Here is a 23,871-nt window from a genome sequence, read left to right as displayed (position 1 = left end):
CAGGTATCTCGTAACATACACAATTTGCAATCAGTCAAAACCAATACCAATTAGAAAAAGCGTTTTCCTATTAAGTATCTTATTGCACCATTAGATCTAACGTAACAGCCTGCTATATCATATACAAATGATTGTAATTTAGTACCTGAGCAGACCAGAAGAACTTGATTCTAATACAAGTAATCCATTAATATGCAAATATACCCTTCAATTTAAAAAATAATGCTAATTTGCTTTTACATAAGTGTTCTGTTTCCCTTAAATTTATGCAATCATAAAAGCTACCTAAGGCATTTAATTAGTATCTATAAAGCATGCTAATTTAAGCACCTATATTCATTTCACTTAATTAGCATTGCTCGAATCTTGGTATTAATCTTTCTACCAGAATACAAAGCAAAAATATTACTATTCTGGAATCGGCATAGTTGATTCCCTGTTAAATACATAGAGTTCCACAAACAATTCTCTTAGGCATCAGTAGAAAATTCAGCCAGATGAGAATACAGTTTTTTCTGTCAAAAACTCACAGTGAAAATGCTGTGAACTGCACACCACTATTAAAGAGTTCTGACATAACAGATGGGATGTCAGAATAAGACCAACTGGTCAGTAAAAGTGAAAACATAAGTGACAGACATTTAGGTTTATTCTTTGAAATGTGACTTCATCCTTAAGATCTTCGTGGCATTTGCTACATTTTAGAAACCATTAATTTAGGCAAGTAGGAGCTGTTGATTCAACGGCCATTTCACTGACTACTAATGCATCAACTAAAACCTTTTTTTTTTTGCTGTCTGTAGATAGAGTAGTAAATGTGTTAATCGTCAAATTGCTAAGACTGATTAACAGACAAGATTTGTAGATATCTCTGCTGCTCATAGTCATTGTTAATTTATAAAGAGGAAGGAGAGGAACACAACTTCTGAGGAGTTTTGTAAAAGTATTTTCAGATGTTAGTTCATTTCACTCAGGACAGAGGGTAGAATCACAAACTCTTCATGAACAAAGCACATAATGGCCGTGTAAGTTACTTTAAAAAACAGTGCCAGTGAAACAATTCATTTTATTTTCATATTTACAGAGGAGTACAATTTAACACATGTGCTGATCCTCTGGATACCTGCATATCAGAACAATGGGATACCTGGCTGGCAGGAACCCCACAGGAAAGAATTCCTTAGTACTTCTCCTGCACTCGAAGCGGTAGACTGAATCTTCTTGCATATACCATAGTATAGCAGTTGCTTAAGTTTGAAATTTCTAGAAAAGCCAAATTAACCAGTGTATGACACCTTCAACACTCAACAGAGCAGGTCAGAAGTCCTAGTAGCAGTAAGCAGGTACTTGCACGCATCACAGTGGTATGTGCAATTCCTCCAATGCAATGGAACACACGCCTACGATATTTTACTGTCTCCATCTTGTTTACAACTACCACATTAAAACAGTAAAAGAACTTACCACTAGGGTTAAAAGCCATGCAGCAAATAGGCTTTTCATGTGCAGGGAAGTGGGCCACAATACCATCGCTATCAGAGTCCTCACTGACAAGTACCTGCATAATATCAATAGAGACAAAGGAAGGTTAGAAAGTAAAAATACACCTAAGAGAAAAATACCAACTTACTGATACAGGAACTGTTTTATGAGATATACCTAGTGGTATGAATGTAAGTATTACTGCATGTGAACCAAACACAATCTTCTGTAATTTTTTCAGTTAAACAGACATGAGATATGCTCAAATAACCTACCATTAACTACAGAGGATTATGCACTTTATACCTGGATTCCCTATTTATTTATCCTATTCAAATAAGGCAAAACAGAGAAATATCACTGGTTTGCTACATCAAGTACTAATGGCTGCACAGAAGCTTATTACAAAAAAAGGCTGTATGCAGTGCACCAGGAAGCTGCATTTAAGGTTTCCATTGGCGCTGGCTGAAGCAACGGTTGCGTCCTCGCTGCGTGTCTATAATCGAGAGGGTCTATGGCTCATAAATTCATGACAGGAACTCTCCTGCTCATCCAGCTCTCCTGTGGACAGAAGCTCTCATCCCACCAGACTCAGCAGCAGCATGCAGTTGGACTAACGTAAGGAGGATCAGTGTCATTAGGGTGAAGAGCACACACAGTTCTAACTGAGAACAACGCATGATCTTCTCTAAGCAATTAAAAAAAAAAAAAAATCACATCAGAAAAAGAAAAATAAGAGGTAGTGTAGAGTTTTTCAAAGAAAAGGGAATATTTAACCATTACATAAACCAGTATTTTCTTTGGAAGGATTCAAAGTATACATTGCAAACAAGTGGAAAAACAGACCAAAAGCCCAGTCAAAAAAAGTGAGTTTGCTTTCCACCCGTTGCACAGGTAGGAACACTACAGCTTGCATCCTGCTAGTAAGCGGTGAAGGACTCGAGGTATCAGGATTTCCAAATGATGCAAGAAATGCTAAGGACTGGGAGGGTGTATGAAAGCAGCTGCACTGCTAAACATGCAGCTAACAAGAATTTTCTCCATCTTGAAATTGCCTCAATGGACATTAAATAACAGTACTACGAAGGCTGTTAATCAAAATCCCTTAAAAAAAAAAAAATCATGCTGTCATAAAATACCTTCTCGTGAATAAAAGAGCAATTAGAAGGTAGGAGAGAGTTTTCACAGCAGAGAGAAATTAAGTGGAAAAGGAAATACCTGGACTGAGACCTGTGTTGCGCAATATCTTCCAGAGAAAAGGACAAGGGATGAGCTTTTGGGATTTTAAACCAAAGGCTATTTGAAGTTGATGAAACTACCTGAGCCACTCAAAACTAAAGCCGACTGCGAAGAGGTACAAAAGGACCTCCAAAAGGACACAGCATTCCCAATATCTATCATATGAAAAGGAAAATATATTCTTCAATGTATAGAAGACAACCAAAAGATGTGCGGATAAAACACAAACAAGAGCTGCAAAAGTATTTTATTCCTTGGTAACATCTAAATTAAGTAAAACAATGAGAAAAATCTGTCAGAAAAGGACTTTACAAAAGGGTTTCTGTGGTAAGGAAAAACCACCTTCTTAATAAGATAGTGCAAAATTTCCCATTTCAAGTTCAGAATAATTTGTCTGCTGCTTCCAAAATAATCTGAAAGGTTTTTAATACTTCCTATTCCTAACAGATATCAGAATAATTTGAAGATATTTTTATGCTTCAAAAAGAGAAATCATCTTTAAATGTTTAAAGAAGTCACGTAATATGGATGAAGAGGCCTGCGCCTGACTGACTTTAAATGTTCAAATTACTTGGCACTGTCACATAAGCACAATTATGGTTTTGCTTTCCGTTGTCAGCATTTCGTGCTTATTCCAGAACCACTAACCAAAGGGTCTGGAGATCTTCCTAAGAGCTTTTCAAAGAAACAGTGTTCTTTTCTCAGCCTATATAAACTGCACTAAATAGCTCCTATACATCATCTTTTCACAGCTTCCACTTTTAGGTAACTTGCTCTTATCCTAAACATTTTGCTCTAATTAAAGATACATGATAATGACAAAGTAACATCATAAACTAGCTTTACAAAAGAAATAGAAGGGTTTGTTAAATCTAGTCTGTTAAACAGAAATATTTAATCTAGAAATCTGTAGGTACCAACAGTACCTACATCATTGCAAAAAAACAGTTATAAAGCGTATTTCACATGCACCATCTTCTACAGACTGTAAACTGGATTAATTCAGCATGGGGGGGGTGGTTTTGGTTTTTTGTTGTTTGTTTGTTTTGCTTTGTTGGTTTTTTTAAACTAATGATAAATGCACCACTGTTATCCCTGCAACACAAAATCCTTATTCAACAGACAAGGAACGCTCTGGATGGTAAGATGATTTTTAAATATTTTTCCTCTGGAAATAAGATACAAAGCAAAAATTTCACAACACTAAAAATTGTGAAATACCTCAGACATACCACTCGGAGAATACAATAATGCCCAAATCTATTATATGTATGCTATGCTGATTCCATGCCTTAAAAATATTTTTTCAATCACTGCTTAGAATTGTCTTCCTGGAAAAACATCCCTTGTGTGTTTAATCTAAAAAGAGTTTTTAGAAATCTTCACTTTTTTCACTAAAGCTATTCTTCAGGTACAGCAAACCAGCCCTTATTTTGGCTGTTATACAATTCCATTGTTTGTGACAGAAACACAAGGAAGAACTTACTGGCATAACAGCCAGTCATGAAAGAAAAAAAAGCCACTGTGAGCTTGTGAATCCTGACAGCCCTTGCCTGCCACTAAGCCTGGCTCACGAGCAGCGTTTAGACTCAAGTTAAAATATGTCAGTCTCCTGCATTAGCCAAGTTGAAAAAAAAAGCCAAAACCAAAACAAAACGCACCACCACTAAAAAAAAGTACCTTTATTACTCAAAAATTCAGAAATCCTTGGATAGAGGAGAATCTGAAACACTGAAGGTGTGATAGTGCCACACCACCTCCTTCCTTGACTTCCGCTATCTGTCACTCCCTACCCACTGTCACCACAGAATGGAAATACTTGCTTCTGAAACACACACATGGAAACAACATTTGCTTGTCTACGGGAAGAAGTTGAAAAAGTGTTCTTCATCTTTTTAAAATCCTTGTGAAAAAAAAAAAAAATCCTTGTGGAACAAAGAAAAGTACTTTTTTAAAAAAAAAAAAAAAATCACCAACTTGTATTTAAATCTCCAGACTGCACTGCAAGATTTGTCATGGCCTTCCCCTGCAATTTAGAGTGGAGAGTTGGGGAAAACATACATCACTTTTTACAATTTCAACACTACAAAGGAAGGAAAAAAAAAAAATAATCAAAGGAATCACAGCAGTTGACTCAACTATATCATCAAGTGAAAAAGAGCCTCTTTGGAAACGTCCCTTCCAAATCTGCCACAAAACAAAAGCCTGGTTCACATGCCAATTTAGAGCTTGCATAGCTCTAAAATCATAGCGTGATTTTCACCACTGTATACAACTTAAGGAAGACAAACTCATGCTGACACAACACAAGGCGCTTTACACTGGAATATATTATTTTCTGTATTAGAGATCTTTAAATGGATAAAACTGCCTCGGTGTAACAGGGTTGATATAAATTCAGACAGATCAAATAGTGCAGCGTTCGTGTGCAGACAAGGATGCAGACTGGAGCCGTACAGTCAGCAGGAAGTATTCGAGGTCTCCGCCACGCAGGCTTCGCAACTTCTAGAAACCACCTCTCGCGAAGGCTGAAGCGGAAGCCGCTACCTGCAAAGGTGCTGGAGAGAACGACGCCCGAAGGCTAACAAATGCCACGTGAAATCAATACTGACATTGTACGACTGGTTCCTTTCGGCCAGTTCATGGTTTCTTACTGCTGAAAAGAGCGGAGTTGGAATTTTTTCTTGGAAGTCCAAACAGTGGCACAAACTGCCTAACAACGCATGCAACTGCTGTCAAAAAGCTCGAAGGAAGCAGCTCACTCAGCTTCCCAACGCACAGAGCACACAAAGCCCACAGGAATCCCGAGTCTACAATTTTTTTTCATCTCAAATAGGCTTCATTCTCCAAGGTAGCGGCCTCTAACCATTCTACTATCAAAAGACCTTACAAAGTCTCTCTCTGAAAAAAGTTCATAAATCCCCGTGTTGCTCTTGTAATTGCATAGTCGCTGAGGTTCATAAGGATGCTCAAGCATCTTCCTTGTAGAGTTGCCCACCATTACAAACAGAAATGGCATTTTAAGAAAAACAACAGACAAGAAAGAAACACTGAGGCTTGTCTACCAAGATGGCCTTGTAAGGCAGCACTCAGCCTACTTCTCATGCCCAAATAGTATCTCACCAAGAGACCCGCAACATGATTTTCAAAAAAGTTGCCCAGCCAACAGAGCCGTAGCTGGACGTGCTGAGCCAACGCTGCAGCTCTCTCAAGCCAGCCCTATTAAACTTCAATAGAACCCTGTAGCTGATCGAAGATGAATCAAGTCCTCTTTATCTTACTCTAAAAAAGAAACAGACAAAACACCTAGGGGATCATTACATTTACTATCAGAAAACAGTGCTTGCTTTGAGGGCAAGAGATAGCTCAAGCCGAAGCTTTTTTCTCCTACGCTGTATTTTCCTTCATTCGTGGTATTTTCCATACTGCTGAACAGAAGCCACTAGTAATTATGACTTCAATTATTTTAGTCTTTAAAGGTAAATTACACCACTTATACCAGTGGAGACATGTTTTTAAATAAAACATGAAAGTAACGCAGATAAAAATGGACACAAATCTAATCAAGCAGGTCCTACTCTTAATAAAATTAAGAAAGAATAATCCCATCATCATAAAAACAAATAGGTTGGCAATATTTATAAATATGAATATTATATCATAGAGCTCTTCGCATGTATACTTATTAAGATCCAAACAGCTGAAGTTAAGGCAGTGTTCGCTTCAGAACGCACAAAACCCAACCCCCTCCATACCGACCCCCCCAATTAGCCTCCCCCAACTTACAGCTAAGGTCAAACATCAGTGGAAAAGGGCTAAAAGTGATAAATCTGTGGCATTAACTACTGCACTCCTTTTAATAGAATCCAGCATAAACTCAAAACAGCCTTGCGCTCAGCCTGAACCATTTATCTGAGACAAAAATGTCTTCTTGACAAAAAACAGATCTCCTTTAATAAAAGTAAGGCAGACAGTATTATGCTCTGAGGGAATCCTGTTGCTCTTTTTATATTTATATATAAAAAGAATTCTTCTGTAATACACGTAGATATAAAGAGTGAAGGAAATGGATGCCAAATACATGAGCATTAGAACGTCAAATTAGCCTTTGTGAAAGCTGTCCTTATAAATAAAAGCACTGGTGTTAATGACCAGTGGAATTATGTATGTAGTTAAAGTTTTATTATTAAATACACCTTATTCTTTTAGCTTCTTTTTGCTTTAGACTGAAGTTTCACAATTCCTTCTCCCGATAAGCATCTTTATTTGGTTCAATTATTATCAACTCCTTACCAAATGAAAATGAACTTTTGAAACTGCAGCAGTCTGCAGTTTTTTTCCAAAAATTCCTCTTTAATGCAATAAAAAGTTAATAGGGAACAGAAAAAAAGTACCAATCACATTTTAAACATAAAAAGATCAACATGTTATCTTATTTTTCTAAGTTATTTTTAAAATACTTCCTCAAATATTTTCATGTGTTTTGGCTAATCTATGAAAGCAACACAATGATATCTCATCAATCACATCGCTCTATCAAAAGCGCTAAGAATCAAGTTTTGTATTTTTAAATGAGCACATATTTCTCTGTCAACTAAATGTTAGATGTTTAACAGATTTACATTCAGTCACAAAACTGGCGACTTTTGAGAAAGGTCATTATTGCAGACTACACGTGGGTGGCCTAGTTGATGAATTAATTAAGAATACAGAAACAAAGGCCAAAAGAAAATAATTTTTCTTTAAAACTCAAGCCACTAAAGTCTTACACATTTAATTCCAATTACTGAAAAAGAGGACATCTGTACAGCTTTAGTTTTATCCATTTCAACTAATTAACAGATTTCAAATAAATAGTCATTACGTCTAACTGAAAAGTTTGCTAACACTTCATTAGAAGGAAGTTTAAACAAGCACACAACCTTGTTAACATATTTTGGTTTACCACAAAGTTACTTGGGCATCTTGATAATTATTTTTACTCCCTTTACAAATATATCATGACAGCCAACTTCAATAATTCTACATTCCTTTGCATTTATTTAACTACTTCATAATTCAAATTTTCTTAAAGCACCACCAATTTTGAAAGTAGGAGCTATCCTATAAACAACTGCTGGGTATGAGATTTTACTACAATATCTACATTCATAAGGTTTATTAAAAATATTTTTCCTACAGATTTAATCCTGCAAGATTACATTAGAAGATTTCTTTAGTCTTGTATATTTTTCAGTGGTAAGCTAGCATTTCAACCTCTGCTGCGGTAGCACAGTACATCTCATGAAACACATTGAGTTCCACCTCGCTACCTTCATACTGGGTACCTTTGGAACAGCAGATAGAATAAAAAATTAGTGAAAACTTAAAGCTGTAGTTAGGCCTTCTGACTTCAGTCCAAAACATGTTCCTCAACTGTCCTACTGGCAAATAAATCTGTATGTTCATACACACGCACAGAGCAGCTCACTCCATCCTTAAAACCTGTGTTGCTATGCTCAAAGTAAATGGACAAGCACATGCGTCATTACTTTGCAAGCCTATATATATATATATATATATATATATATAAAAATACATATATACACCCACAAACTGCTTCCCCACTGAAAAAGGGGCTTATTTCTCCTTCAAAAGTACATGCTTGCTTGTCTTATATTTACTGTCTTCCTCTTCCATTTTCTTTCTCTTTTTAAAACAGATTTCTTCCTTTTTTACTATCTTCAAGATACATTTTATTACTTGGAAATTGTTTTATTTCATTACAACACCCAAATTCTTAGGTAGGCTGTGCAGGTAGATAGAAATCTTTATTGACCTGAAGGAGGTGAGGTTTTCCTTTTACATTAGGAGTCCACTGATGATAAGAAAATATCTCCTTTCTGCTTCTGAAATTCCCCTCATTTACGATTAGGCTGACGACCTCTGAAGGCCTGCATGCACACATACACACATATATTTACATAGTTGCTAGACAAATCTCTGATGAAAGGGGTGCAAGGCTTTCAAACTGTTAACTCAGTCCAGAAAACACTTGCTGGGCATTACTAATTCTTGTGGTTTCCCAGTCAGTTTAGGAAGACTGATGTTAGTAATGGGCATCGCCATCCAGCAGCACCCACATCCAGCAGAGATGAAATACTCCAAAGCAGGCATCTGCATCACAGGAGGAAGCAGGAACGCCACAAAGCATTTCTCTGTACCCACCCAGACCTCTTATTTCCCACCTGGTATCTGGAAACTGGGATGATAAACCAATAACCTTAGAAAAATCACTGCCACCCTGCATCAAGAAAACAGAGGCCAAAAGTATGCAAGGCGTTTGTTTTACCACTGTACAGCAATTACTTTCTCTAAAACACAGGTGAGGCTGCACTCTGCGTTAGTCAATCTGCTCAATCACTCTTCTGTTGTCAGTAATAATGTTGTTTGGGTGACTACTATCAGCAAACCAATTTGTCACAGAAGAGTAAAATAATTTCGGAAAATAATACAATGAGGAAGAATCAATGTAGCTCAGTCATCCAGATTTCAAATCAGCACGATGCTTAACTATGACTTTATGTTGACGTATACGAGCAATCACATCGAGTTCAGTGAGATTACTCGCATCGTTTAAAGGTCAGACTTGCTGAAACGCTTTCCTGAACTGAAGCTTCACTCAATTACGTTATAAAAACTAGCCAGAACTACCCAGCCAGTACAAATACGTGCCATCTACACTAGCATGTCATTTCTTGCAGGCTTGCCTGCTTCTGCCATGCTCCTTGGGACAAGGCAACTCACACAACTGCCAAAATCAGAATCTGCCACGTTCCGATGAGGCTGGGTGCACAAAAACTCATGGCAATGGAAATACAGCTGGAGCGATGGAAAAGAACCCAGTGGGGACTGCAAGCACAGAGGACACTCCTTACATTAGGAGGTTCTGCACTGGGGCAGTGTTGAATGACAGCCTTTATTTAGACCATGTACAAAGTGTATTTATTTTTAATGAACTTTCTTGTTGCTAGATGCACATTTCAGTAAGAAAAGATCATTAAAGAGTCTTCTGTACCATGAAAATCTAACAATGTAAAAAAAAAAATTATTTTTCCGGGGGGGGGGGGGGAAACAAACAAACAAACAAACGAGTTGATTCTGAAAGCAAGCCTCAGCACTGAAAATAGCTTATTAATTTAATAGCATTTTAAAACTTGACATCACAAAACTATGAATACAAGATGTACAACTAGGATATCTAACTTAGAGCCTCCTTCCGTAGAGAATCAAGACAGAAACTATTTTACTAGAGCTGATGGCTTATTTATGTTACAGCAGCAGTATTTGGACAAGGCAAGCGTTATCATTTTTACAACTACTTTTCCAGAGTGCCCTTTAGGCTTGATAGCTCCCTACTATTGTTAAGGTCAGAGGACAAGTTCATAAAACCTCTAAATCATACATAACAAGAATTAAAAACCTAAGATATATCATTTTTTTTCCCCCTAGGCCTATGCAGAAGAATCAAAGCACAGACAGTGACCATCAGCAATAATGACGACATTAAACAAGGCTTCATGAGAAATTTATGAAGCAAAATTTTTCTTTTTTTTTTTTTTTTTTTTTCCTGGCATATACAAAGAGCCAAAAGACTTTTTTTTCCCAGGAAACAAAACCAAACCCCAACGGTCAACAGACTTGTTTTAAAACCTGACACTAAGTTTTTAAAGTAAAATAATTTCTTTTTTCCATTCTCTCTTTTTTTTCTTTTCCTTTCATTTCAGTTTTTCAAGAGAAGGCCTATAATGTTATACGAACAACCCCCTTTCAACATAACATTACTTGGCTAAGTACTTCCAAAACTTCCCAGGAACAACCACAGCTCAAACAGCATACTGGGATTTTTGTTTGTTTTCAAGTAAAACATTTTATTTTCCTCTCAGGTAAGAAAATGACTTCTGATTAGTCAGTAATACCGAACTAACTTACCTGCAATAATCATCATAAAGATAAGGGAAAACAAGAAAAAATAATATTTTTTTTTTTAAATTCAATAAATGTCAACATTAGGAAAAAAAATTTACAAAATAGTTACAGAATAACGAAGTGTATGGGACAAACACTGATTCCAGGATCAGACACTGAAATGAGATGATTGATAGAAATGAACAAAAAACCACAGGGATATCTTCTGCCATAGAGACAGTACAACACACCCATGTAAAACTTGGGTGACGATGGTACGGGCTTTTTACCAAATGGCTTGGCCTGACACACTGTACTGTAAGTTATTAGTAAAACAGTACATATGCGCCCCAAAACAGCATCATGCTCGATTACATTCCGGTTTTGAAATTGATGTAAAAAAATTATAAACTTTTATACTTAATATTCAACTTCACTCATCTTTTTAAGCTGGAATTCAACCATTCATTGTATTTCTAGACAATCATATTTTCCAGCCACATTAGATATGAATAAATACAATCAGACTACATATACAGTTCAACTGATCAGCATAAATCAATGTCAATTATGAACAAGTGTTAGCGAGACAAAATGTGACACTTCACACTTGATGTTGTCAAAGTGTCAGATAAATAAGTTATAAAGACAATATACATTTTGGCTTAATTTCAGTCCCAAATAGGACTTTATCAAGCTGCAAGTGCCTGTAAAAGTTTTTGACCCAGCAAAAATCTCATCTATTTTTCATTTTCAAAAGCATAAAATACATTTTCCTGAGATTTTTGTGAAAATGAATGCATATTCTGTTTCTGTGCAAGCTATTACCTGCCCTTCTGCAACTGTCTCTGTATCTATGATAGTGATGATTCCAGGCACCAGAGGACTTCGACGAATGTTGCTGTGAGCTAAAATTTCTTCTTCAGTTGCTCCTGAAGGCAGCGTCCCCGTCAGCTGCGTAACTACCTTCCCAACCATTGTAAGTCCAGTCTTTATCGTCTATAAAAAGAAAGAGAACCAATAAATAATGTTTAAGGCTGTTTTGTAGTTCTATCTTGCATTTTTTCTCAAATTAATACAACTAGATTGCGCACACCAGATGCACACAAAACAAACGTTTCTGTAAGTGATATATAAGCTGCGAAAGGCTGTATGTTACAGAAGTGTCTTGAAGAAAAATAGCATCCTATCGATTTGAAGTATTCGCCTTTATTTTGGAATTAAATGCTCCCAAAAACACTCTTGAATAAAGAAATACTTAAATGTTGCCTAAGAGTTAACAGTTTTTTCTTTCCTTTACTTTGTTACTTATTCCAAGAGGCACAGAGAATGGACAGTTAGGAGAAACAAATGCTGAGCCCGACATGGGTGCGTGTGGAGGGCAGTGTTACACAGAGGAATGCTCCTGGCCCCCAAGGGTTAATGCTGAAAGCATTGTGTCTTCTACACAAGTGCAAGTGACAAGGAGTTTGGCCTTTGACAGATATGACAGACGCATTCATTGGTTTCTCAGCCATTATGCCTTTTGCAGCATTGAAACTGAACGTGGGACTCAAACCCAGCAAAATTAAACCCACCATCCTCAAGGTACCAGAAAGGACAGCTCTGTACAAACTACATGCATATCCCATCACAAATAATGTGACTTTCCATAGTCCGCCTGCTTTCCAGGCGTGGGTTTGAAAACATAGTCACTGCACCAGCTTTTATCATCTTAAGACATGAAGATTTTTTTAATGTGATTTTATTTTATTTGGAGAAAGAGGGAGAGTACACACAGTAGGAGAGAGAGAGATTTAAAGAAAAACAACCCAAACGACAGCTTCAAATATTTTCTCCTTGAATCAAGGACTGTGCCTTATTTGCCTATGAAGAACTGAGCAGATTTATTGTGCAATATAAATATGAAATAGCAAAAGAGATCAGAATGGAATGGCATTGTAACAAGCCAATTCTTAACTAAAAAGACAAGCTAAGCTGCCTGCTAAATTGAAAAGGAAAAAAACTGTACAGATCACAAGCTGAAACCAAGAAGCAGCCACAAATCAATTGCAACTGCTTTGTTTAGTGCTAAAATCTCAAACTGCAGTGATTAGAAAACACATTAGTGTTCATCAATTAGCAGCCAAACGTTTGTTTTAATAATTCATAGGAAATGACTTACACAAAGTCTGTTAGTGTGTTGTCAGGAAAACCTCTGAAGGGCCAACAGAATTAGGCGCCACACTGTATTGACGGCAGCATCTAGCCAGGAAGCCTGATTAACCTCTGAGATGCCTCAGCTGATGTACTTACCCCATTAATGCTAATGGAGATACTACCACTTAAAATCGAGCCATGCCTTTATCATAGGAATGTCTTTGGGGTTTAAAGTCTTTAGTAATATCCTGCCATTTGTTTCTTATTATTTCTTTTTATACTCAGATACAACAAGCAAGAATAAAACAAATTTTAACAGTGGCAAATTCAGAAGACTGAAAAATGTAACACAAAGCAGGCAACGATAACTGAGGAACAGACCCAGAAGAGACCCAATGCCATCACAAGAATGCTTTTCAACAGACACCTTCCGTACAAAAACTGACAAGGCAGTTTTCTGGCCAAAAGTTAAAACCGTATGAAAGGCACTGGCAGTTTATACAGCAGGAAAGAGAAATCAGTATAGCAGCACCGTAAGGCAAAATACCTGTGCAAGTTAAAACACCAAGGATTGTAACTGACCTGTTTTATAAAGTAACTTATGATATTAGAGCTAGAGAAACTGGATGACAAAGTGCCAAGTATAAATTTATAGCTCTCTGGAAAAAAATTAACATGCTTATCTAGCACAATGAATGACTGTTAGATGTTAGAGTAGACTGCGACTGCAGGGCTACTGAGAAGTAATAGGTGTACAAAGATGTGGCCGAGGCCATTAGCTCAGAAATATCAGTGCAAAACCATTATGGCACTTACTTCTTTGTGCTATGTGTATATTTGCAAAAACTTCTCTGGTAATCTTTAACCTTTCCCATGCCATATCAGCTGTCCCCTCCATCCATTAGAGCTAATGACCTTGCTCTCACATAAGCTGTTAGTACTCATTAAGAAGTTATCAGGTAACAAGAGAAAACAGATGCAGCCTTTGCTAAATCACTTTACTACTATAGGATTAAAAGATATGGAGAAAGAATCAACTAAAGAAGTTATGAGGTGAGAAGAACTTGGTTTATAATTTGATGTTAGACATTCGACAGAGCAAAGACATTTTAAATTAAATAGGTTAAAGTTTGCACTGTCCCAGTTCCTTTGTCAGTGATGAGGACCTGCCAGTGCATACTCAGTGAAGTTTTCTTATAAATAAATTTCAAATACTTGATCCAGTTCCTCTTGTAAGGAACAATGCACACTGTGCAAAACACACAACTTATTGGTATGCTCACGTGTACCCTATCTGCTTAAAAATAAGACTGTTCACATTCACTCAAATAAAGAAAGACATATTTAATTGAAATAAATGTACACACTCATATCTCATTTAATTGAAAAATAAGTACAACTTTAATTAGATGAGAAAATTAAAATGCATCATTCAGTGCCTGTTAGGCTGTTCTGTTCTAAAAAAGGTCTTACATCCTTTTAGTGGCAAAACAATATATTGTTCCTGTTTCTCCTAATAAATACATTTTACATTATTTATTTGTTTACAAATGAAAAATCTATAGAAAGCAGAAAGAGATATCAAAAAGATATGCCTTGGCAATCAGCAATATGAAAGCCACAGGAACAACATGAACATACAATCAATTACAGAATCAAGTTCAAACTAAACGTTTGTTGAAATGCTCATGCTTCGCAAAGATGTTTCCCGTTCCTGCTCTTGCCGTATATTCTGAAAAGAGCTAGGACAGGGAAGGAGCCTGTTAGGAAATTCAACTTAAACAGCACGGCAAGTTTGACTGCAAGGGATACATCAGGATGGGGAAGGTCTGCATGAGCCGCCCTTGGGCAGAGAGTGAGCTGAAACATGACTCACTCAGGGACACAGTGAGACCAACCTCTCTTCAACAAAGTATAGGAAAAAAACCCAAGCATGGAGATATACGAATGTCTTTTCCTAATTCCCCCTTCCTTGCTGCATCCAAAATGGATAAATATGGATAATTATAATAAGCAATTTCACATTTGGATGCTTATCTCAAAGCACCTGAATATTCTCCCATCCCTAATACTGTTAAGTAATAATGGGTCTATTCTGAAAGATATTCGACGTCCATTCTACTGTGTTTGTTCAACTGGAGTGAACCTATTTTTATCCCATAAGGAACAGTATTTTCATTTTTCCAAACACATCAATTTCTATCTTTGCTAAACATTAACCTAAACTGGAATCCTGACACATTTCCTATTTCCAGAAATTTTCTGCTTTGTCAAATTACAGAAATGATCAAGCGTTTTAGAACACGGACAGACAGAAAGCCATTAAACAAATGTCAGGAAAAGAAAATAAGAAATTGAGCTGGAAAAAAATGCATGTGTTTTTCTAGCAATGGCAAAAAGCAATGCTCTTGCAAGATGCATCTAAAGAGAAACAGGAAAAAGTTCAATGTTCAAAATAAAATCCTTGTAGAAATGATAAAATTAAATGGGAAGATGAACTAAAGGAATCACAATGTTACCAGAACAAGAATTTTGGCACCAATAAACACCACACTCCAACACGACCACAATTTTGACCTCAGTATTCTCAGTTAACAGGGGAGCTCCTGACTCCTAAGTTATTTGGTTAAGGAAGAAATTCATTTGCTGCATCAAGTATAGCACACAGCAGTACATCACCCTGGGGACACTCACTGTTCACTACGGGGACATCCAAAAACACTTCTCAAAAGGAATACCATTAAATATTCTGTACTGCCACCAGGAACTCCTACAGAGGATCTGAAAGGTACGTCTCAAAAGTGACCCTTCTGAAATTAACTCTTTGCTCTCACTTTACCTTTCTCCTTTATATGAAGGTTCTTTCACTTTCTTCAATGAGAAACTGGAACCCAAACAGAAAAGGCTGTAACCCACGATAATCGAACAGGACAAGAACTTTTATGGAACCACTTCTGAACCAAAAAGCAGCATTGTAGGGAACAGAAAAGGACATCCACTTTCAAAAAAAAGCCAATACGTCTGCCGATCAAAGCAAATTAATTACAAATCCTTGTAGACTGATAAGATACAACAGCAGTAGAGGTTTAAAGATTAAGACTTACTTAAGCAAGAAGTAAAGTTTATGGTAAGGTAATAAGATAGACAAAGAGCAACAGATATTTGGAGTATATATTTACCAACAAGGAAGTCAGCCTTTCCATTATCAGAGATGAAAACTTGCTAGATAGTAAGCCAAGATTCAATTACATCAGTAAGAAATTAAATATTTCAGATTCAGTGTTGCACTCAGATGCGAATAACTAATTAATATGGTAAGGCTGAGATATACTCAAGAGCCAAATCATGCAAATACTTAAAACTATATTTGTATTAATCTTGCCTATTACAGTAACATCTGATAGCCAGTTGAGAGCAAAAGCAACATGCTATGCAAAATACAAAGTAGTATAGAGATGGTGCCCTTATGATCATCCATTTTCTAACTTCCACTATTACTTTATCCCTGTACAGAGGCTAACAATCTTTTATTTCCTATGACTATAAACATATTTTATCTTCACTATCTATTCACATGATGCAACATCACTATGTCAGTGTTTGCAAACATTCAGCTTAACACGGGAATTTCTGGATTACGATCCTTGGCTAGTACTGCTCAGCAGATAAAGGCATCATCTTGGTCCTCACTGTCTTGAAAACCTAGTTATCCATGGTCTTTTGTGGTAAGGGTCATTAAAATGTCCTCCTTTTTTAGAATTTTTTTTTTAGTCTGTCAAAAAAAATTAAACAGAATAGTGCTTAGTCTTCAATGCCTACTAGAATGCTTTGACAATCATTATCTGGTTTAAGAAAGCTTTGGCCTGTTCTTAAGTCATGAGTGGGCTTGGCTTTGGCAGTGCAGTGATCCGTTTGTAACATTTTACCACATCTGAGCATGCTAAACCAGTTGGTTTTTCAAACTTATCCGTGCTATAAAAGACACGTTAATGATGCTGGGATTGAAGGAGTATGAGATTTTCACCCATTCTTATTTTTTTTTGCTGATGGTGAAAGTATGCAGATACACAGCAACTTTCAGATGCCTTCAGAAGATCAGCAATTCAAGTTCTCCTCAACAATGTAAAAAACTGTGATTTTTCTCCTCCTCCAGCCACAGTGAGATTGTGTCCAAAGCTATGCTGATGGAATATGTTTGTTTTTATGCTTTGTTTTTACATGAAATGGCATGCCCCATGCCTCTCTGTGGGTTCTTGTAACTGTTGTTTTCTTCAGTGACGCTGAGCTTTCTGTTCTGTGCTGTCATTTAATTCCTATTATTAGATTTGTTTTGTTGTGCATATCAGAAATGAAAAGGCTAGTGGTTACAATGAAAGCTTGTAATCAGCACGAAGGTTGCCAGACAATGCCAAAACTCACTTTGTATGCATGTGTGTGAGAAAAAGAAATTACTTGGCAACATGTTACAGGCAAGTCCTCAAGGAAAGGACTGGGGGGGGGGGGGGGGGGGGGGAACAGTAAAACAACAGTTCTCCATGCTCTTTGGCTCGGTTAGGGTTTTTCCAATCCATCGTTGTCTTTTGATACTATGAAAACCCAGACATTTCTCTGAAAACAGAGGGTCATTACAATATCATCTGAACTAAGAAAACTAGGCAATGGAACCTATATGTAAACAGCCATTAGTAATCTCTAACCTTCAAAGAAAGCTGTCAGGTAATTAATTAGCTCAGTACTGTGCTGTCATCCTTCAGAGAGATTAAAACATATAACGCTAGTGTGACTGAGTCCAAAAAGCACCAAGCACTTGTAAAGTCAGTTGCCACAGTGCTATAAGACAAATAATTCACAATGTTGATTTCTAACCATGTAAACTTGTAACATTATGAATAGCCATTATATAAATGCATTTCACTGTGATGTTCCTGTAACAGGGGCCACTAATATGAATAGCTGTTTGTAATAAATAAAATTTTTAGAAATCGTTGAGCAGGATAGGAATACTTTGTGATAAACCACAGCTACTCCGAGCTCTGCAGGATCGGGACCATCTGCACGCTGCTAATGCTAGCATGTTTCTTACTGCGTTTTCCTCTTTTGTGAATGGGGGGTGGGTGATGACACACAGTACAATTCAGCAGGGAAACCTAATAATTATCTTACATGATAAACTCTCCCAACAGCAATGATGTACTCACTTTGGCAGCACTAATGACTGTGGCAGTGTAAGACTGAATGTTGTCTCCACAGGCTCCACCACGGGATTGATGGCATCGGATCAGCTACAAGAAGAAAGACAGCAACCAAGTAACTACTATTAAACTACACAAACCCATAACCCATTACCATAGCTCTTATTTATCATGTACAGTGGTGTGTTTTTTCCTACAAATAGCAAAAAGCCCTGCTGAGACACTTAACCCCTTTTTATAATCTTCTGGGTGCCACCCAGACTGTCGCGTACTCAACTCCAGTTTTCAATTACAAGATGAGTAGTCACTAAGAATTCATAAACTTTGAAATGGTGGGATTTTTGGTCTGGCAGCAATACCACAAATAAATTTAAATAAATATAATCAAAAGCTTTAGCCTTGTATATGTAACATTAAATATTAGACATTCTAAGAATCCGAGTGTGGCTTTCCCCTCCTTTTTATGACTAGTAAGCAAAGAAATGACAAAGGAAAAGAGCTACTTTAAACTTTACATTTAATAGATTAAAGGAATGTACATAGGGTTTACTCTATATGGCCTTCCTTCAAAATTAATAAATCAAGACTCTTCTACTTGCCATCAACCTACAAAAGCACTTTTTGCCTTTGAACCCTAACAATAGAATCTGTGCCTCTGACTAAAATGGCAAAAAAATACAGATATTTGTTGCTTGTACACTGAACATGTTGCCTGTTTAACTGTTTTAGCTAAAAGGAAATTAAAAAAATCACTGCAAGATGTATTTGTTTCTACAAGCTTTCCTTTCCTGCTTATATTTAAGTATCTAAATAAAATAGTTAAGCTAGGGAGAAAGGGGAAGTCCACAGTGAATATACCTGGGAACATACAAGCCATTTAAATTCCTATTGTGACACAATTCTTTCGCTGATCAGTGACTTATATTTTTGGCAGCAATACTTTTCAAATCCCAGGTTGACTGGTTAAGTTTTACAAAACCACACAGGCGTGGCACTAAAGGAAAGGCAGGCGTGAATTCGGAGACGAATCAGTTGTGCTTGAAAAGGTATAATGACAAATACATCTCTAAAGTCTGCCTCTGATAATTTCTGGTTCAGCTCTAGAAACAGCTATTCCAGTCACAGGTGAAAGGGAGAAAAAACATCTGCTTTGAAATAAAAATAAGGCATTAGAAGCTGAATTTAAAGTTTTCAAACACTTCAAGCTTTAAATACGCCATCAATTCTCTGGCCTAGGGCTGGGTAAAAAGAGCGGTAATTTTTTTGCTTGGGATCTCTTTTCTTCTTTTGCCTCTAGAAATAAGAAAATTTTTTTCCAAAGTTTCATGGTTTTTCCTGGAGCCTTTCAGCAAAGATGTTAAAAAGCAGGCATTTTAATGCTATTTCCTAATCCACAAAGTGCATTGCTGGGTTGTTTCAGACAAGCCCACTGGCTCTGTCCAGACTCAGTTTCCCCAAACCGAATTTAGGAATCCTCACTTGCCCGCCTTTCAGAAGTGTCTGTAATTAGGTGCTTTAAACTTCTAAAATGCAAAATGGGTTGGTTATTGAGTGACCTCACTAAAAACACATTTTGATAGCTGTCTTCTCTGCCTACACTACTCACATACTTATGCCTTCCAAGTTCATGAGCTTACATCAAATGTGCAGAGTAAAGATGTGACATACATGAATACCCAAACACAACCAGTGTGCACCAAGGATTAGGTCTGTAATCGTTATGCAAGTCCTCTTATAGATCATCTTTTCACATAGCTTTTTTTTGAGACTTTCTTTTCTTTTTCCCCCCTATATATACAAAAGCTAGAAGGAAATCTAGAACCAGTAAAGCATTGTTTGAAGTTAAACCTTTCCTTACCTTATTTTCTGCGTAAGCAAGCCAACGGCTTCCAAGAGCAATAGGGTTCATGTTTGGCCCTGGACAAGGATAGCAGCCTGAAAAGTTTTAAAAGGCAACATTGAGAAATATCTTAATGAATTCTTAAAAAGAATTTTATTTATTGCCAAGAAAAAAAAAAATCTAAACAAAAACCTTTCAATTGCTAATATCACTCAGTAAATGCTTGCATTTTTGTTCCTAAAGATAAGACTGTGGTCAGATGAGCTATTTTGAACAGTTAATTATGTGTAAATACCCATTTCTCCTTATGTTTGCATTTTTTTAAATGCCATTTTGATACAGTGGGGTGAGGGGAATATTTAAGTTTGAGTGGATTAGTTCTGTATCTTCACATTTTAATTAATTTTACTTTATTGACATCCTTCTATTGGTCACAGTTTCACTTCACTTCAAGCTCTTCTAGATTTTTGTGGGATGAAAGGGTGTATTTTTTGTTCTTGTTTTTAATAATTCTATATACAGGCCCTTAGCCTTTCAAAATACTTCTGCACACACTTAACTTTACACAGTGAGAAAATTCATAATTCCTTTCAAATCTGTAGCGAAGTTTCCATTGTTCACCTGCTTTCGTTTCCTTTTTATTATCATTAAAATTGATAAATACACATGCATAAAGATGAACATAAAATAGAGAACTATTCCTGAGGATTAAAAGGTGTACCTATAATAGAAAGCTACTGAAAATAGCTGTGAACATAAATATGGCAAGACTGAAAATGGACCAGGCCCATGTTAAATGCCATTTAATATCCAAAATCTAAGTTAAAAAAAAAAACAAACAAAAAAAAAGGCAAAAAAACTTCAAAAAACAACCATCAAGAATATCACACTATTAACTACTAAAATTAACAATACAGAACTTTAAATTATTGAAAACAATTAGATAATGCTTAAACCTAAGTGAAAGCTTAAGTAATCTACAATTAAAAGCAGCAGGGCGACCCTCATCCTAATTGCTATTACTGTTCTATTTCCATGTCCTGTTTCCCTTCCTTTGTTCTTTGTCATTTTAGATTAAACTCTTTTGGGTGGACGGGTGCTCTTTCTACATCAACATGTAGCCCTTGTCTGTATTCAGCACTCAAATCCTACTGATGTATCTGAACTTTAGTACTCTAGCCCCGACACGGTGACTGTTGGCGCGGCGTGGTTCCAGCAGGCTGATTTCAGCCGGATCCTCTGTTCAGTCTGAAAGTTCAGATGCTGAAGTCACACAGATGAAGTCACAAAACTGTTCACTGATTAGGGTCCCGATAACAAGACTTAAGCTTGAGTGTTCAAACTTAAGCTAGTAAACTAGCCACCGTCAGCATAATGCCATATACTAGACCTAAATCCGATCTGGTACACCAAAACATAAAGAAAGAAATACTGCATAAGGGGGGAGAGAATGAGGGGAAAGAGGGGACTATCAAGCAAATGGTTAATCTCCGTTCTCATCAGTTCTTAGGCTAATATATACAATTTAATAATTCGTATTGTCCCACTGGTTGGCCAAGAAACAAAACGTCTAAAATCTTCTAGACACGTGTGTCTCATTTAAAGGAGCCCTGGTTAGCTGATCCTGTATCCCAGGCAGAAGGAGGACTGAGATCAGGCAAACAACGTTTTAGAAGAACACGTATAACCAACAACTGCATTTTATTGCATAAAATCCTACAGTGCTTTCTGAGAAGCAAAATAAAAAGAAAAAAAAAAAAGACACAGCTAGCTAAGCTTCTGTTTCCCCAAAGGCTGCTGTGTCACACTCTTGTTACTGATCTGCCAAGCACAATGAGAAAAAGCAAACCTATTCACCACCTTCTTATTGCGAGTATCAGGGTCTTTTCAAACAGGCCCTGAAATAGCACAGAACATGTAGTGAGGACAACAGACTTTTAAAAGTTTAATGGCATTATTTTTAATGCTTTCGAAACAGTGAAAAAGGTGCGTGGGAGCGCGGTAACTATAGCACACAGGTGTGAGTTTCAACTGACATTTGACAACACTTAAAGACCCATTTGTTGGTATTTTGCTGGGCACGTGCAGAAACAGCTGCTATACTGTTCCTGCTAAGATAAACGGCTCTTACTTCATTTTTTAGAGCAGAGCAGTGAGGGTATTGCAAAATTTGAAAGATCATAGCAAGCTATTTCAAAGGTCATAAAGCAATGTAAGGAGAAAAGCAGCAATTCATCCAATTAAAACCATCTCAGGCCAGGAAAGTAAAACCAAGTGAATATTTTGTAAGGCCTTATCACTGCCTTGATCTCAGGAAGGAAAACGAATTCTGAAGAGATGATGCCACAATTGTTATTGCATTCCAGAAGTGCATAAAATGCGGGTAACCAGAGCCTCTTAAGGAACAAAGCAAGCAAAAAAAAGAAAAAAAAAGGTTGTAAATACAACCCTAGGTTGTAAATACAAACGTGTTCTTCCGATGACATTATAGATCAGGCCCAGTAAGGTTTTAATGCTGCCTGCTGCTTTGGCAAATCTTATCTGGGTCAGCAAAGACATTCAGGTCCCTCAAATTTTATTTATTTTTCTTCCCTTTTACGTATAAAATATAGCATTAAAAGCTGTCAGATGATAGCCCTCATCATATAAATCTCTCCAGTGACTTTAGAATCAGTCACTTGCATTTCCCAAAGTCTGCAAGCACCTCGTAACATCCTTGCAGCAGAAAACCAAAGGAGTATCAGCCAACAGATGCGCTGTAACGACAAAATCCAAGCTATTCAACAACTCATAATAAAAAGAAATGTCTTGCTTGGAAAAAGGAGCTGTTCTCAATTACTTCAGTGAGCTGAAGTAAATTAAGAACTGCAAAAAGCATTACACTTCAAATGAAAAATTAATCAAATAAAAAAGTTACTCAGAAAAACTGCAACTGTCTTCACCAAACCCACTGTAGGCAGTCTGTTCCATGAACTGGACTCAGTCAATCAGACACCGCTCCACACACAAATCAGCCAATGCTAATAATAACCTCCACAGAGGTCAACAATTCAACTCGGTACGAAACTCTACTCTCCCAATACGAAAAACAGCGTAAAAAAAGAGCTATTTCCTCCCTTTCTTTTCTTTGCAAGTCTCTGCATTTTGGAAACTTGCAGCAGTACAAGGATAAACAAAGGGTTATACTTTATGGGAAGGAAAAGCAAATTGTTTTTCTGCTTTCCAAAAAAACAGCTGGAGTCAGCAGAACATCATCAACTAGGCAAACGAAAAGACAGACACAGCGTGACCTATCAAGCTCGGCCATCCAATCATTACCAGCCTAACTCTCTTAAAGATTAACCTCTATTTCTACTAAACTTCAAAACAACTGAGGAAAAATCCATTCTAAGCAACAACAGCAGCAATTTTAGCATGTTTACAATAGGAATGAACATAATGAGAATGCAGAACTAACTGTCAAGACGACCAAAGTTTCCAAGTTTTAATGACAGTATGGAGAGGTCATCCAAGAAAAGATCACTCGGGGAAAGTCCTTCCAAAAGTACAGCAAATCAAGCAAGTACTAAAAAACATCTGATCTTAGCGTACACTTTACTGGGACTATCATCACAAAAAACATAGGCGAAAACCTACTGGAAACTATTTTAAATGGTTTTAGTACACAGCTACTCTGTCCCTCTGTGCTCTATAATGACACACAGAGGAAACGCACTACTTAAAGCCGTGAAAAGACAAACGTAGAAAACTGCAATTCAGACTTTCAAAATAGAAGGGCAAGTTTTTCTGCTAAGTTGATTAAGTTCCTACGCCCAAGAACTCCAACCGGTGCTGGCCTAAGCAACACTGATGAGTGAGGAACGGGCTCCAGGCTCCCTCCAAACAGCTGGCTGACAGCCGAGGATTTCACAGGCAGCACCCTGGTACCTCATACTCTGTGCCTTGGTTTTCCCATTTCCAAGATGCAAGTGTTTGGATTCAAAGATGGTTTCAGCTTAATACTTCTGTACTGACCTTATACATTTGGGTTTA

At 37.0% G+C, this 23,871-nt stretch overlaps 1 protein-coding gene across 1 annotated transcript in view; it reads right to left on the bottom strand.

The window, feature by feature from the left end:
• Positions 1–23,871, bottom strand: part of BCAS3 (BCAS3 microtubule associated cell migration factor) — a 368,528-nt gene that overhangs the window by 279,636 nt on the left and 65,021 nt on the right. The window contains exons 10-13 of the mRNA XM_086475025.1: positions 19,858–19,934; positions 18,006–18,089; positions 11,497–11,667; positions 1,465–1,558 (exon numbers count right to left, since the gene is read on the bottom strand). Coding sequence (XP_086331151.1) covers positions 1,465–1,558; positions 11,497–11,667; positions 18,006–18,089; positions 19,858–19,934 — 426 coding nt within the window. The remainder of the gene's footprint in view (positions 1–1,464; positions 1,559–11,496; positions 11,668–18,005; positions 18,090–19,857; positions 19,935–23,871) is intronic.

The sequence above is a fragment of the Leptosomus discolor genome, chromosome 18 (genome assembly GCF_034619465.1).
Source record: "Leptosomus discolor isolate bLepDis1 chromosome 18, bLepDis1.hap2, whole genome shotgun sequence".
Taxonomy (NCBI): domain Eukaryota; kingdom Metazoa; phylum Chordata; class Aves; order Leptosomiformes; family Leptosomidae; genus Leptosomus; species Leptosomus discolor.
The sequence above is the reverse complement of the archived record's forward strand: the minus strand, read 5'-3'. Positions and strand labels throughout refer to the sequence as shown.